The sequence below is a fragment of the Poecilia reticulata genome, chromosome 3 (assembly GCF_904066995.2).
Source record: "Poecilia reticulata chromosome 3, P_reticulata-male-v2, whole genome shotgun sequence".
Lineage (NCBI taxonomy): Eukaryota > Metazoa > Chordata > Actinopteri > Cyprinodontiformes > Poeciliidae > Poecilia > Poecilia reticulata.
Window position 1 is genome coordinate 22,936,176 of NC_088832.1, and position 14,316 is coordinate 22,950,491.

The 14,316-nt window shown below is 44.5% G+C and overlaps 1 protein-coding gene across 1 annotated transcript; it reads left to right on the forward strand.

The window, feature by feature from the left end:
* The first annotated feature begins 3,453 nt into the window (after positions 1 to 3,453).
* dldh (dihydrolipoamide dehydrogenase) lies at positions 3,454 to 11,972 on the forward strand. Its single transcript, XM_008405820.3, has 12 exons — positions 3,454 to 4,102; positions 4,218 to 4,520; positions 5,108 to 5,168; positions 5,511 to 5,768; positions 7,487 to 7,547; positions 8,150 to 8,280; positions 8,388 to 8,557; positions 8,644 to 8,860; positions 8,962 to 9,135; positions 9,213 to 9,939; positions 10,025 to 10,280; positions 10,385 to 11,972. The coding sequence occupies exons 1-12, from the start codon at positions 4,049 to 4,051 to the stop codon at positions 10,388 to 10,390; spliced, it is 2,418 nt and encodes an 805-aa protein (XP_008404042.1). The 5' UTR covers positions 3,454 to 4,048; the 3' UTR covers positions 10,391 to 11,972.
* The last annotated feature ends 2,344 nt before the right edge of the window (positions 11,973 to 14,316 follow it).

The window sequence follows — 14,316 nt, forward strand, 5'->3', positions numbered from 1 at the left end:
CACAGAAAATGATGAGTTATAAGGGCCAGTAGGCAGTCGGTGATGAGAGAGGACATTTGGTGGCGGCTCGGTCGGTGTTGTGGTGTTTGGTGAGCAGATGGCCGGGGCTCGAGGAGGGGCGTGTCCTGTCCTCGCGACCCTTCACAAATCACAAGTTCTCCCCTGAGGGGCTCACGGCTCGCCGTTCAATAGGAATCAATGGGAATTACTCCACCAGAGAAAGAGATGAATGGGCGGCGGGGCGCGAGACCTCTCCCTTTGTTGTTCTCGCTGAGCGAGCGCGCGCGTGCACCGACAAACACGCGCTCACATGCAGCTATTCTGTCTCACACGCGCGCACACACAGATAGACAACAGGAAAGCACTTCAATTAAACAATCAGACCTCCACTTAAACAATTTTTTACCCCGCCCCCACTCCCACTCACGCGCGTCCACGCATCTACATGCACGCACGCAAAAGAAGAGGGATCAGAGGGGAGGAGTTCTGCTGTTTCCTTAAGACACACAATCTCCTGACATAAATTATGTTTTGCTGGGGGGAGAAGTGTCGTCTTGATGTTGTTGAGCTGAGGGGGCTCATCTCACATGCCTTTCAGTCACGCTTTGCTGCCATAATCAGAAAATGTGCGCCACGTCATGGCGATGAGTGACTGATAGGAGATACAGAGGGAGCGCAGAGGACCTCTGAAAGTCGGGATGAGTTTGAATAAAAGCCTTCAAGACACGGATTTTACGGCATGCCAAACGAGCACCGGTGGCAGCAACACTGTGGGCTGAAATCAGAAATCAGCAGCGTCCCGCAGCTCAGGGGGTAAATGTGGAAAAACTGAGGCAGGCAGGGATATAATGGCGTCAGCTCTTAAGGTTAAAGGCCTTTCAGTCAGGCAATCCACAGACACCAAAACAAGCTTACGCTGCAACAGAACTGCACAGTATCTAAACACACTCAAGAAAGCAGGGTCGGTCCGAACCTTTTTGAGGCCCTAAGCAGATTTTTATTTGGGGGGCCAACATGTCAACACCAGATGCTTTATCGCTGCTAAGCTACTGTGTATGTTTAAACACACAAACTATTATTACTAGCATTGTCATTAGCTTACATCACGCCGGTGTTATTTTAACCTTACAGAATTAGCAAACAAACCAAAACAAAAGGTTTTAGAAAAGCAGAGTGGAATTTAAGTGTGCCGTATTATTTTATCTATTTGAAAGTTACATCAGCCAATAAACACCAAATTTACAGTCATCAAGTCTGATATTCCTCCAAGAGTGGCAGCAGCAGCAAAAAGAGAGCAACCTTTTACCACAAAAGTGATGGAAATCGTTTTTCCATGTGTAACAGCATTCAGTTTGTATTACTCGATGTTCTTTTAAATATGTATGTTATAATGCTGCACAGTGGAGCATTAGGACTTAGCTGAGGCTGCACAATGTTTCTACACTTTTCATTGAACTAACTGTCCCAGACATGGTGGAGGCAGCATCATGCTGTGGGAACACTCTTTCTTCTTATAAACCTTGAACACAGAAACACATCAGCCTGTGTGTGTTGACATGGCTGAAAGCTGGCCATATGTTAGCTGTAGATTGTGAATTAGCTCCTTGTTTGTGGACCAAAACACTGATGCTATGCAGCGCAGCTTCAACTGGAGATGTTCATTAAGGCCCTTCCTCCTTCTCCTCCTCCTCCCACTCACCAACCTGTGTGCATGTTGATAGGCATAAGAAGTGGCATAGCGCTCTGGTGCAGCGCCTGTTCCTGAGTGGGCGCTGCTGCTGTGCCAACACAGTAATAAATAAATAATTCAGAGAGGAGGCCCTCTCTCCGGTCTCTGCTGCAAAGCCTTAAGCCTGAGGTGATAGACAAGTGTGGCACCAAACACCAATTAACTGCTCTGGCCAATCAGCAACTCTCTTTAAAGCCTTTCATTTACTTTTTGTGAACATAGCCCACGTATTCACAGCTAGCATATTTTATCTGCAGCGATGGCTGAAATGAGAAAGCCTTCAGATATTTTACAAATATGACACAGCAGAAGAAGAGTATAGCATGCTGAGGGATTTACTTAAAGTTTGATCAAAGGACCATTAGCATCTAAAGCTGCTTTAGGGCCAGAGGCCAGCTCATAATAACTTCATGGCAACAAGTGCGCATTCTTCCCCGCATTTTTCTGCGGATAAAAAAAAACACACATATGCAAATAAGCTTGTGAGTTCATGTGAGCTGATGTCATCCGGCTGTGAGACCAACGGGCCTGCACGTCACTTTTTTAGCGGCAGATTGTTAAAAACCAGCTCATGTTCGAGTCTCTACATGATAGAATATTTATTTATATGTATATAAACACACGTTCAGGTTACCGTTTAAAAAACTGGCCGTGCTCTCCGTGTCTGTGTGTGTGTGTGTGTGTCTCTGGTGTTGTATTATTGTGAGAGAGCAGGTGCTGCCGGCCCAATTAACATACAGCTGAAAGCACAAAGAGAAAAAAGTTTACTCCCTCTGTGAGTCCCCTCCTCCTCATCCTCCCTCCGCCCTCTCCTCACAAAGTCCCTTAATGACAGCCACGCGAGTGACACACCACCATGTACTTTTTTCTCTTTTTTTTTTTTTTTTTGCTGCCTATACTAAAGAGCATGTAAGGAAAATACAGACATGAAGAGAAATTAACGTTTGAGGTGCGCTGATCTGTGATCCTTGTGCGTAATTTGGGGGAATATTTGCGCACCGATGTGATGTTTATGTTTGGAGAGCGTAAAATTGATGTTTACAGCCTTACGCGACTCAGGATGAACACAAACACACTGTAAATATTTATAGAAAACTTTGATTAAACTAGTAGACAAGCTCTTTTTAAGATGTGTTTTTTTTTCTAGATACTTAGGGAACTATTTATTAATTAACCAAAACAGTTCATCTGCCAGCATAATTTAACGATTATGGACGCGCATTTTAGTTTAGTTAGCCTGCACGGAGCAGATCTACGCGTCAATAAATTACTTCAACAGGAACAGATTGACTGGTTTTGGGTGGGAACGTTCAAAAAAACGGGGTAACACCATAGGAATGCGATGGAGCAGATGGTCGTTAGCGGCTGGCTTGCGCGGCCAGCCAGCCAGCATCAGGCCAGCCAAGACTTCACCATAGTCAGCTCAGAAATGAGAACCCACCGTCTAACTGGCTGCTGCCGCGGCGCAAATAATAAATCTCCCGGTAGAGTTGAGGATTTCGTGTGGAGGTAAAAGAATTTGTCGGAATGTAAATAGGCTCCGCGCTGTGGAGGAGGGAGCCATCAGGGGAAGCGAGGGGTTGTTGTACATTTAACAGCTCAGTAGCCATTTGGTCTGTCCCCTTGAGAGAAAAAGAGAGAGGAGGGGGGCTTCATTTTTTTATTTTTTTTTGGAGGGGGGACTCCTACCCTCCTCCTCCTCCTCCTCCTCCTCCTCCTGTTTCTTTGTAATGGCCCCGGGGCGGACTTGTGGTGGTGGTGGAAGGAGGGGAAGAAGAGAGGCAGAGGGCCTCATTTGCATCTTATTACCCTTCGCTTGCTGGCCCTGTATAAAACCCTGCGCAGGGCAGAAAACCTATCAGACTTACTCACTGATACATGTCAACAAAGGAGAGGAGTGGAGGTTTTTTTCTGTGTTTAGGATGAAAACATCCTGAAAACAAAGAAATAAACTGGAACAAATAAAGAAGACCAATCTTTTCTACAACCCAGTTGGAACTAACTCCGATATTTCCGCTCTGGATTTCTCTAAGGGGGACTATTCCGCTGGATCTTACTTGAATCTGTGAAAGTCCGACTCGTTTTGAGAAACGAAAAGAAAAAAAAAAAACCAAAACAAATCCGACACTTTTGAGGGAGTGAGCAGATGGACAGGTGACCGACGCGCTCCAGGAAAAGTGTCTCCTAATTTTCAGCCTCGTGCGTAAAAACGTCGCCTTGACCGTGAGCGCAGCTTTGAAAACTTTCTCCATGAGTGTTTGAGTGGTGCCACACGGACCCGCGGAGCTTTCACTGCTTGTTGAGGAGGCTGTCAACACAATGGGACGCCTGTGTCTGCTCCTCATTGTCAGTCTGTCCTCTCTCACCTGCCAGGTACGTCCCAACATCCAGGGCTCCTAAAATCTCAATCTAATTTACTCACTCTTAAGATTCTTATCTCAGATCGATCCCATACGAGTGTTTTCCCCCCTTCCCTCTGTGTTTGTAGGTTTTGTGCTCAGGCGTGTTCGAGCTCAAGCTGCAGGAGTTTCTCAACAAGAAGGGGATAGCAGGGAACGCCAACTGTTGCCCGGTAGGCGCCGCGCACCCGCAGGGCCACCAGCAGTGCGAGTGCAAGACTTTCTTTCGGGTCTGCCTGAAGCACTACCAGGCCAGCGTCTCCCCGGAGCCTCCCTGCACCTACGGCGGCGCGGTGACTCCCGTGCTCGGCTCCAACTCCTTCCAGGTGCCGGAGACCAATGCGGACAGCTTCACCAACCCGATCCGCTTCTCCTTCGGCTTCACATGGCCGGTGAGTAACCGAAGACGACAGTTGTTATCCACCACATCACTTAGCGTCACGTTTTATGTTACTGGCTGTTGGAATTGGACTTTTGTGATGGATTTTATGAAGGGGGAAGAAAAAGCCCTAACAGATGCTCCCAGACTCAACACTTGTGAGGGTCTTTGTCAGCAGCGTGTGAGAGGGGCTATTGTAGTAACTCTGCGCCCTTTGGTGGGATAAAACAGGGAGGGGATGCGGGCGAGAGAGAGGGAGAGAGGGGAGGTGTCACCAAAAAGATTTCCCCCCTCCGATCAGCCGTGGTGGGAAATCTAACATCCTCTGAGTTGGCACATCATTTGCAGCGCAGCGTGAAATTCCGCCTCATTTTGGGTTTTACAGCGGTGTCAGAGTGTGATAGTAGCAGGGGTGTGAAAAACAGAAGGAGAAGGAGCAGGTAGCCCGGCCTTATTAGGCCTCTAATCAGTATTAGAATTAGACTGTGAAGTTTATGAGGACTCCTAATGGCCCGGTGGCTCTGGAGGCTAAAGGTAAGGGGAGGTTTATCTGTAAGCAGAGCAGCTGTTGACTCTGTCTGTCTGTCTGTGTGTCCTCAGGGGACGTTTTCACTGATCATTGAAGCTCTGCACACGGACTCCCTGGACGACCTGACAACAGGTGGGTGACAGGACAGGGGTGTGTGTGTGAAACCATGGTCTTGCAGAGGCATGTTTTCCCACTCAGATCTCATCCGGATACACTCCTGCTTTTTACATTTCAACGTTTCACCTAAAATAAGGTCATTTGTGTGAAATTCAAACATGTTGTGATTTCGACTCTTATTTTGGGTTTTATTTTAAAGTTAGTGTGACATATTTTCCCATCATTTATTGCTCTGAAGTCACAGTCAGTGACAGCAGAAATTGTTCTTATTCCAGACGCTGGAAGTCAGTTTCGCATTTTGACCTTCAGAGTGACCACAAATGACCTTGTTCAAACTGTGATCCACTTCTTCTGCAGACAACCTGGAGCGGCTGATCAGCAGGTTCACCACGCAGCGGCACCTGACCGTAGGAGAGGAATGGTCCAAGGACATGCAGACGGCCAGCAGGACGGAGCTGCGCTTCTCCTACCGCTTCCTGTGCGACGAGCACTACTACGGCGACGGGTGCTCCGTCTTCTGCCGGCCCCGGGACGATGCCTTTGGACACTTTACCTGCGGCGAGCGAGGCGAAATTATATGCAATTCTGGCTGGAAAGGCCAGTACTGCACTGAACGTGAGTGGGTTTGCTCATTGATCAAACTCTTTCATTACGCCGGTGCAGGGAAGCTAAATGAAAGAGCAGGAAGGAGAGATGAAAAATGAAGGGAGGCTTTTCCAACTCAGTGGTGAAGCAGTGGCTAATATTTGGATCTGATGCTAAGCAGAGGATGCTGATGTGTGCATCAAGCTCACAGAATCCTGTAGTCCAAGTATTATTGACCAACACAACAATAGTACATACGTTAGGCGCAGAGGTGAGTAAAGTACCCAAAAAGTTGTACTTAAGTAAGAGTAGCAATACTTCAACATGTTTTTACTCAAGTAAAAGTAAAAAGCAGTATTTGGTAAAAGTCTACTCAAGTGCTGAGTAACTGATCATTTAATATTTAAAAATACATAATCAGACAGATCAAAATATAAAGTTATGTACATTTTGTTATGAAAATTATCCATATAACAAAATCACAAATTTTCAAAATCAATTTCTTTCTTAGGAAAACTTTAACAGAAACTCAAAGTGTTTGTATCTGGTAAATGTTTGGTTAAAACATGTTTGTTTTTCATTCAGTGGATAAAAGACCCAGAGATTTTACTCAAGTAAGAGCAGACACTTAATATAATTACTGAATTAAAAGCATAGCAAAAATACTTATAAAAGTACATTTTTTTTCCAAAAACCTACTGAAGTAAATGTAAGTAGTTACCACCAAACTCTGATTAGTTGCTATCTAATCACTTCCATTTTAAAGGAATCGCCTTTCAGTCGTCATCAAGATTTGGGTTTTTTTTCTTTTTCCTGCACAGTTTAAACAACAGTTTTTCAATCTGAAGTTTATTTCTCCAGCAGTCGTTTGCCTCTCTTTATTGTCAGAGACTTTTTCCAGCTCATAATGGAGCGCCCGTGTGCAACAGGCGTCAGTCAGTTATCCCATTGCACCAGAGGCCTCCGTTCTAATGAGCCGCGGTGGCTCCTCAGTAATTCACACGCCGCGTGCCTTCCATTAGACCGCTGGGGCCTCCTCGCCCCCAAACCTCCTCCCCGATTGGCCAAGTGGGGGTCCTATATTGTTGCGGCCGGGGCCGGTGATTGGCCGAGCCGGGTCGTGTATTGTTGTGGAGGGGGCAGCTGCTCAGTGAGAGGAGACAATGGAGCAGCTGTCTGGTGGTTAGCTCCTCACAGACCAGCTGGCCCTGGGGGGGAAAGGTGGAGGAGGAGGGGGATGAGGAGAGAGGGAAATAAGGGGAGAGGAGGAGGAAGAGGAGATAAGGAGCAGGGGAGGGGATGGAGGATGGAGGATGAAGGAAATAAAAAGGAGGAGGACAGAGGCAAGGGGTGAGAAAAGGGGACTTCTGACCCACAGTCAAGGGGAGAAAGGGGGCTTTGTGTGGGGGGCTTTTTGTTGTGGAGCTAGCCTGTTAAAAGAAGGGCTTCTTGGCTGGTTCTCCTTCTTTGAGACCCAAACTGTGATAGCTTCCAGCTTGGCTGAAAGGTAGTATTTCATCAAAACACCTAAAACCTAAGGGTGGTCACACATGACCCGATGACAATGATTCCCTTCAACATGCTAAAACGTGAACCAGAGAGACTGAAAGAGGAGTCAGATGAGTAAACACACAATCCAGAAGGCAGACAAGCAAGAAGCAATGTAAATGTTGGGGTTATTTTCAGGATTGCAGTTTGAAAATCTTGTCTTTCCTGGTTTGGCTGATCTGTTTGTTTTCTTTTTACAGCTATCTGTCTTCCTGGATGTGATGAAGAACATGGATTCTGTGACAAACCAGGAGAATGCAAGTAAGTTCGAAACAAGCTGCTTTTACGTGTCTCTAAACGAGGGCTGGACAGTAAATCAATAACAATATATACTGCAATAGTCTCATGATCAACGTTAAATAGATAATACGCCTAATAGAATATTCACTGAACTCCAGAACCGCACAGCATTCTGGGAGACGTAGGCAGCTTTAGGTTACCTAAGCAATTTCTCTTTGGGATCAATAATGTATTTTTGAATTGAATTGGTGGCCTCAACTAACTCGCTCACTCTTTGGTTACCTAGCAACAACTTGCTGAGGAACTTTTGGTTACCTAGCAACAACCTGTTGAGTAACTTGCCCAGCAGCAGTTTAAGGTTTCGCCATTGTGCCTCATAGCTACTTAAAAATAATAAAAAAACTACAGCCTGGAGTAAAAGCTGTGAATAAAAGAGGAAATGTCTTATCACTAGTCTGGCAGTATTTCAGATATTCAAAACAATGAACTAATCAATAATTACCGATATGAAATGCTTATATCATGATACGTTTTTCAGCCATCTTGTCCAGCCCTTCTCTAACCTAAGCTACCTTGACTTTCGTCTCCTTCAGTTTGATATAAATTGGTTGGTGTGTTCCCAGGTGTCGTGTGGGATTCAGTGGGCGTTACTGTGATGACTGCATCCGTTACCCAGGTTGCCTCCACGGCACCTGCCAACAACCCTGGCAGTGCAACTGTCAGGAGGGATGGGGTGGCCTCTTCTGCAACCAGGGTGAGTTTGTAGACAAGTTCACTAAAATTCTTTTTGAATCCCTTCTGTTCTTGCTTGCCTTGTATTTAATCTGTGTGGCTCATAAGTGCAACTGATGGTATTTCCAGACCTGAATTACTGCACACACCATAAGCCTTGTCTCAACGGAGCCACCTGCACCAACACGGGTCAGGGCAGCTACACATGCTCCTGCCCTCCTGGATACACCGGTGCTAACTGTGAGATCCAAGTCAATGAATGCTCAGGAAATCCCTGTCGAAATGGAGGCAGCTGCATTGTGAGTACCACTTTAAAGACATGAGGATGTCTTTTGGTACAGCAACGGCCTTAAGCTTGTGCCTAACCAAGAATTGTTGTCAACAGGACGATGACAATGGCTATAAGTGCACATGTCCACCTGGTTTTTATGGAAACAACTGTGAACTAAGCGCCAATACGTGTGCAGACGGGCCGTGTTTCAACGGTGGACGTTGTGTGGACAACCCTGAAGGTGGCTACTTCTGTCAGTGCCTAATGGGATATGCTGGGTTCACTTGTGAGAAGAAAATTGACCATTGCTCCTCCAACCCCTGTCTAAGTGGTAGGTTGTTGTGTTTTATCAGTATACCCTACTCCACATTTACTTCTAAATCAAGTGGTGGGGAACTGGGAGACTAATCTTAATGATGCTTCACTTTACAGGTGCAGAATGTGTGGATCTGGTAAACTCCTACCTGTGTGAGTGTCCAGAAGGCTTTTCAGGGCCCAACTGTGAGGTTAGCAGCGGCATTTCTGCACTGTGCCAGTCCTTTCCTTGTCAGAATGGTGGAACTTGCCAGGACACAGTGAATGGCTACACATGCAATTGCCCACCAGGTATGACCGTTTTTAATCTACTTTCTTGCTAAATGTTGTTTGGACCAATTTTTGAGACTCTGAACTTTTCTTTGCAGGATATACGGGCAAAAACTGCAGCTCTCCAATCTCTCGGTGCATTCACAACCCGTGTCATAATGGAGCCACTTGCCATGAACGTGGTGGTCGCTACGTGTGTGCCTGTGTGCCAGGCTATGGTGGGAATAACTGCCAGTTCCTCCTACCAGAGGTTCCCAAGGGCTCCCAGCCGGTCGTTGATGGACCAGATCGGCGATATTCATCTTCAGAAAGTGGGAATACTGAGACTGAGGAGGATGACAGCGGATTCCCGTGGACGGCTGTCTGTGCCGGCGTTTTCCTTGTTCTTGTGATCCTGATCAGTTGCTCTGTGCTGGTGGTCTATGTTCGTGTCAAACTACAAACCCGACACAGTCCCCACAGTGACAGTGTTCACAGTGATAGCCAGGAGACCATGAATAACCTCACAACCAATAACTGTCTTCGAAGTGACAAGGAGCTTGGTGGCATGATGACGACATCAATTAAAAACACCAATAAGAAAGCAGATTATCATTCGGACCTTGCTGGGTCAATTGGGGGTCTGAGTGGAATCAGCAGCCTCAATGGATCTGAGAAAAATGGCTTTAAGCCTCGTTACCCAAGCGTGGAGTACAACCTGGTCCATGAACTCCGGCAAGAAGATCTGTCGCCGTGTACAGAGGAGGAATGCAAACAACCAGAGCCCAAATGTGAGCCACTGGATGAGCCCAGCAGAGGGGAAGGATTCAGGAAAAGACTAAACAGGTACTTAATAATCACCCTAAACACATTACAACCCCACGTAGAATGAAGGACAGTATTTATAATCTCTTTGTTGTTCATCCCACAGTGATGCTTCGGAAAAGAAAGCATCGGCAGAGTCACCAGGATGCAGTGAAGCAAAAGATCAGCCATCCTCTGATTTAAACTGTCACACAGCGAGGGACCCTCAGTACCAGTCAACCTGCGACCTCAAATTCCAGCCAACCAGTGAGGCTGTGTACCCTACTCCCAGTGACAGCCGGTACCCCTGTTCCAGCGATACCAAATACCAGTCTGTCTACGTCATATCAGACCAGAAAGATGAATGCATCATTGCTACAGAGGTGAGAACACAGCCTGTTTTATCTGTTTGAGCTACCACACCAGAAAAATAACCTTCCACCTGTAATGGTGCCCCAGCACTAACTTTGTTTTCTTTGTTTTACAGGTATAATTATGGTACCAGTTTCCTGTGGTTGATGTTAGTCCACACACACCAACCTTGAGCAGTAGAGCTCAGCTTGTTTCTGGGAGGTTTTACTCCTGCTGTTTGCTGCTGTTCCCTGGGATTTCCTAGAGGACTTTGAGCCAAGGTGATGATGTGCCAGTGCAGACGCATCACCTGCTTGGCCTTGACTGAGGACTACAGTGATACTACGGGTCAATTTACAATATCCTTGGCCTTCGATGGACACAGGTCTTTTGGTGACTCTATGCTATGGATGAAGCACCAGAACTAAGTGCTAGCACTTGTACAGATGTTGTACAGACACAAGGCTGACTCAGACAGTCAAAAACTGCTGGAGAACTCACGAAGAGCTTGCTTGACGTCTCCTTGCAGCACTGGAAGATTTACAGCTCATCAGTGGATGAACTGTTCTTTCCTGATGAGCAGCAGAGCGTTGACTTGGATATTGACCGATGATATTGTACGGTGATGTACCGACTGAATGAACAATGTAGTACCTTTAGTGTACTGAAAATCTTTAAAGTACTGCTGTAGTACTGTTACGTGCTGTGGTTTTACATTGCTGTGTAAAATCTGTCCTGGATTTCCGGTAGTTTATGTTCTGCACAGTGCTGCAGAGTAGAGTGTGGAGCTGTTGCAACAGTAGGAGTCCCTGTAATTTTAGGCTGACCATTTTTAGAAATTCATTCAAGGCGTCACAAGCAGGACTTTCCATATCAGATTATCTAGAGTTTAGAACCACTTATAGGACAGCCGAACACCTTCAACTCTACAGCACTGGCAGATGTAGCTGAGCTGGTTCTCAGCAGGAAACAGAGAACTGAAAACTCCAGTAGTGACTGCAGATCGATCCACCATGGATACTGTTGGGCCATACTGGCCTCTGAGCCCTGAAAAGTCTGATACGCAGGGCGATGCTTGGGGCAAGGGATACAAGACTGAACAAATCAGACCAATACATGCATCATATTTAATTATCAAATCATCTGTTCGACTTAAACCTGACTGTTTGGCTTCTTTTTTTCCTGACTTCGTAATGATGTTGTTTTTCCAAGAGAACAAGGCCGTGCTATAAAGTCTTAACTGCCAAGACCTCATTGCACTATAGAGGTGTGTGTGCATATGTGTGTGTGCAAGTGTGTGTGTACAGAAGAAGTAAATGGCCGCTTTTGGTGTCGATGTATGCACTGCCCTCTCCCGCCCCAGTCTTCCACTATCAGCCAATTCAAGAACACCATGACTCCTCCTGCCGCTGGTTAGGATCTTTTGTTTTGTTTTTTAAAATTTATTTGTTATCTAAAGAAAGATGTATGCGTTTAATTTAATTATGTAATTATTTTTGCTTCATTTTGTTGTGTTGTTTTTGTTAATCTTGTTATAATTTAAGTTGTGTTGTTTTTATTTGGCAGATGATGTATGTATGTAAGTATGTATGTATGCATGTGTTAGGCACTTGAGACCACTGTGACTGTGTTGTATTTAAGAGAAAAGTCGTATGTACAGAGCCTGTCATTTTTATAACTGGAAAATGCGATATTTTTCCAAAATAAAAGAGAAATGAAATCTACTCGGGTGCTGGAAAATATTTTCATGCTAAGGCAGTACTGCTTGGATTAACTCAGAAGACGGCAATGAAAGCACAAGCACGTTAAAAAGTTGTCGAACAAATTTAGGCAGAGGGATTTGCCGTCACTAAGTGATTGTGTAAGTAGTGTTTGCATGATGTGCGTGTGTGTGGGGGGGTGCCTGTGTGTGTGTATCTGTCTGACACAGCAGAAGACTGTCTCCTTGTGGAACCACTAAATGAGACAAAGACACACCCCATAATCATAGACCGCTTAGCAAGCCTCCTCTGAGGCCAAAGTCATTTCTCTGTGCGGATCCGAATGTTAGTCCAAATGTGTGTGTTTCATTTCCTTAATGTGTTTGTGACTGGATCTCTTTTTGTCTATGAGCCTCTTTATTTGAGTACAAGTTCATGTGTGTGATCTTGTTTAAGAAGAGGGGTATTTATAGCTGGAGATAGAAACCACCAGTCTGGATTTAGTCCCAGTTGCCCCTGCCTGACTACACTCTGTATATAAATGTGTGTGTAAGTGTGTGTGTGTCCCATTTAGCGACCACTGAGAGAGTAGAGGCAGCCATCAAAGAAACTCATATGGTTTGCATTCTTTTATAAACACACACCAGATAGGCTTTAAAACTGGATGACGGATGATCAGAACTTTTACCAAAAAGATGAACCGGATTAAGTGTTGACATTCGTCACATTAACACAGAGACACAGAGGTCACCATGTGGCTGACTGATCTCAAAATAAGAAAAAGAAAAAATTAAGGACAACTCTTTTACGTCGCTTTGAATTATCTTTACCAGCAGCAACATAAAAAATAAGTCAACATTTTGTTGCTCTCAAATATTTTTACATTTTTATGCACTGTACACATTGATGACATTTAGTTTACATTTATTCTTTCCTCATGTCCTAAATGTCATCTTTTATATTACAGTAGTTTGTGTCTCACACTTAAATGCAGAAAGCCTGATAAGTCTCAGTCATATAATTCCTCATAGTTTTCAAACTGAATCAGTGTAAATCACATTAAAATTAACAAAAGCTTTAAAGGTCTGGCTCAAGATTTTTGAAGTGAGGTTTCAAGAAGCTAATATTTTATCTTCTGTAGATAACTTTAAGAACCTGGATGATGTAGCTAACTGCTAGTCTGTAGGGCCCGAAGACCAAAGACCAAATCTACCAACCCCCAAAAATATTTTTTTAAAACAATTATAAACAGATACTTCAATAAGTACAGCTGGCCAATTTGCAACTGGACCACATTTTGCCTTCACCATGCCTTAAATCCTCATGTTACAGGCTCAACAAGGCGCTGAAAGGGGGACAAATTATGCAAGGATTTTATACTTCCATTTGGTTCTGCTTCTAAAAACAAAGTATTTTTTTAAAAAGGAAAACACATAAAACCATTGTTAGCCAATGGTTTTATGTGTGAGCAAGTATTTGTTTCTGAAGTCTCCTCATTATAAAGTCACATTTAACAGACAACTCCAGCAGAGCCCAGATCGCCACCTAGAAATCCAGTACGTTTGGTCAGCCGGTTCCACCAGAAACCACTTGCTGCATTCTTGTTGATTGTGTAGGAGGCTCCACTTCTGCTTTTCAAAAATATATAGTTGTATAATATTGCATCTGTTTGCAGGTATTTTCACATGGAAGTGTAGACATGAAGTTAGCGGACGTGGCCAACAGCAGCTCATTTGGATTTAAAGTGACAAGAGATCCTAAAAGAGCTCAGTATGAGTAGCAGTCTGCTCAGCAAAACTGAGCAGACTGATTTTGTGCAAAATATTTAATGAACATGTTTTGTACAGCTCAACCTGTTCTAAGAAGCGTCACCATTAAATATATGTTCTCAGAGGCGACCTGACATATTCTTCCAGTGTTGATTGGTACCTTGGTATAGCCATAATTTACTCTTCTCCTGACTGAAGGGTCATAGGTTCAGCATATTTTGATCCTGGAAACTGTGGGTGTAGCTGAGGGATTGAAATGAGAAAACCTAACAATGACTAAAATGATAGGAGTGTGATAGGAGTGTGATGTGTGATAGGAGTGTGATGTGCGATAGGCGTGTTCATTGGAGTTACATATTTGGTCTTCTTCAGTTCAAGAAGACCAAATATGTCATGTAAATAATAAGGTTTCACAGCAAAGTATTGATTCAATAGTGAACACACTTATGCAAGTAAGTTATTTCAGGTCTTTAATTCCTATTTTCCCCGTTGTTTCCAGCTTTGTTTGTTTTGTAGCTGAATTCTACTGGACATGTGTCACAACTTATATGGAAAAAGTTTGGAAATGTTTCTCATCAAGTCTCAAAAAGCTGTAATTT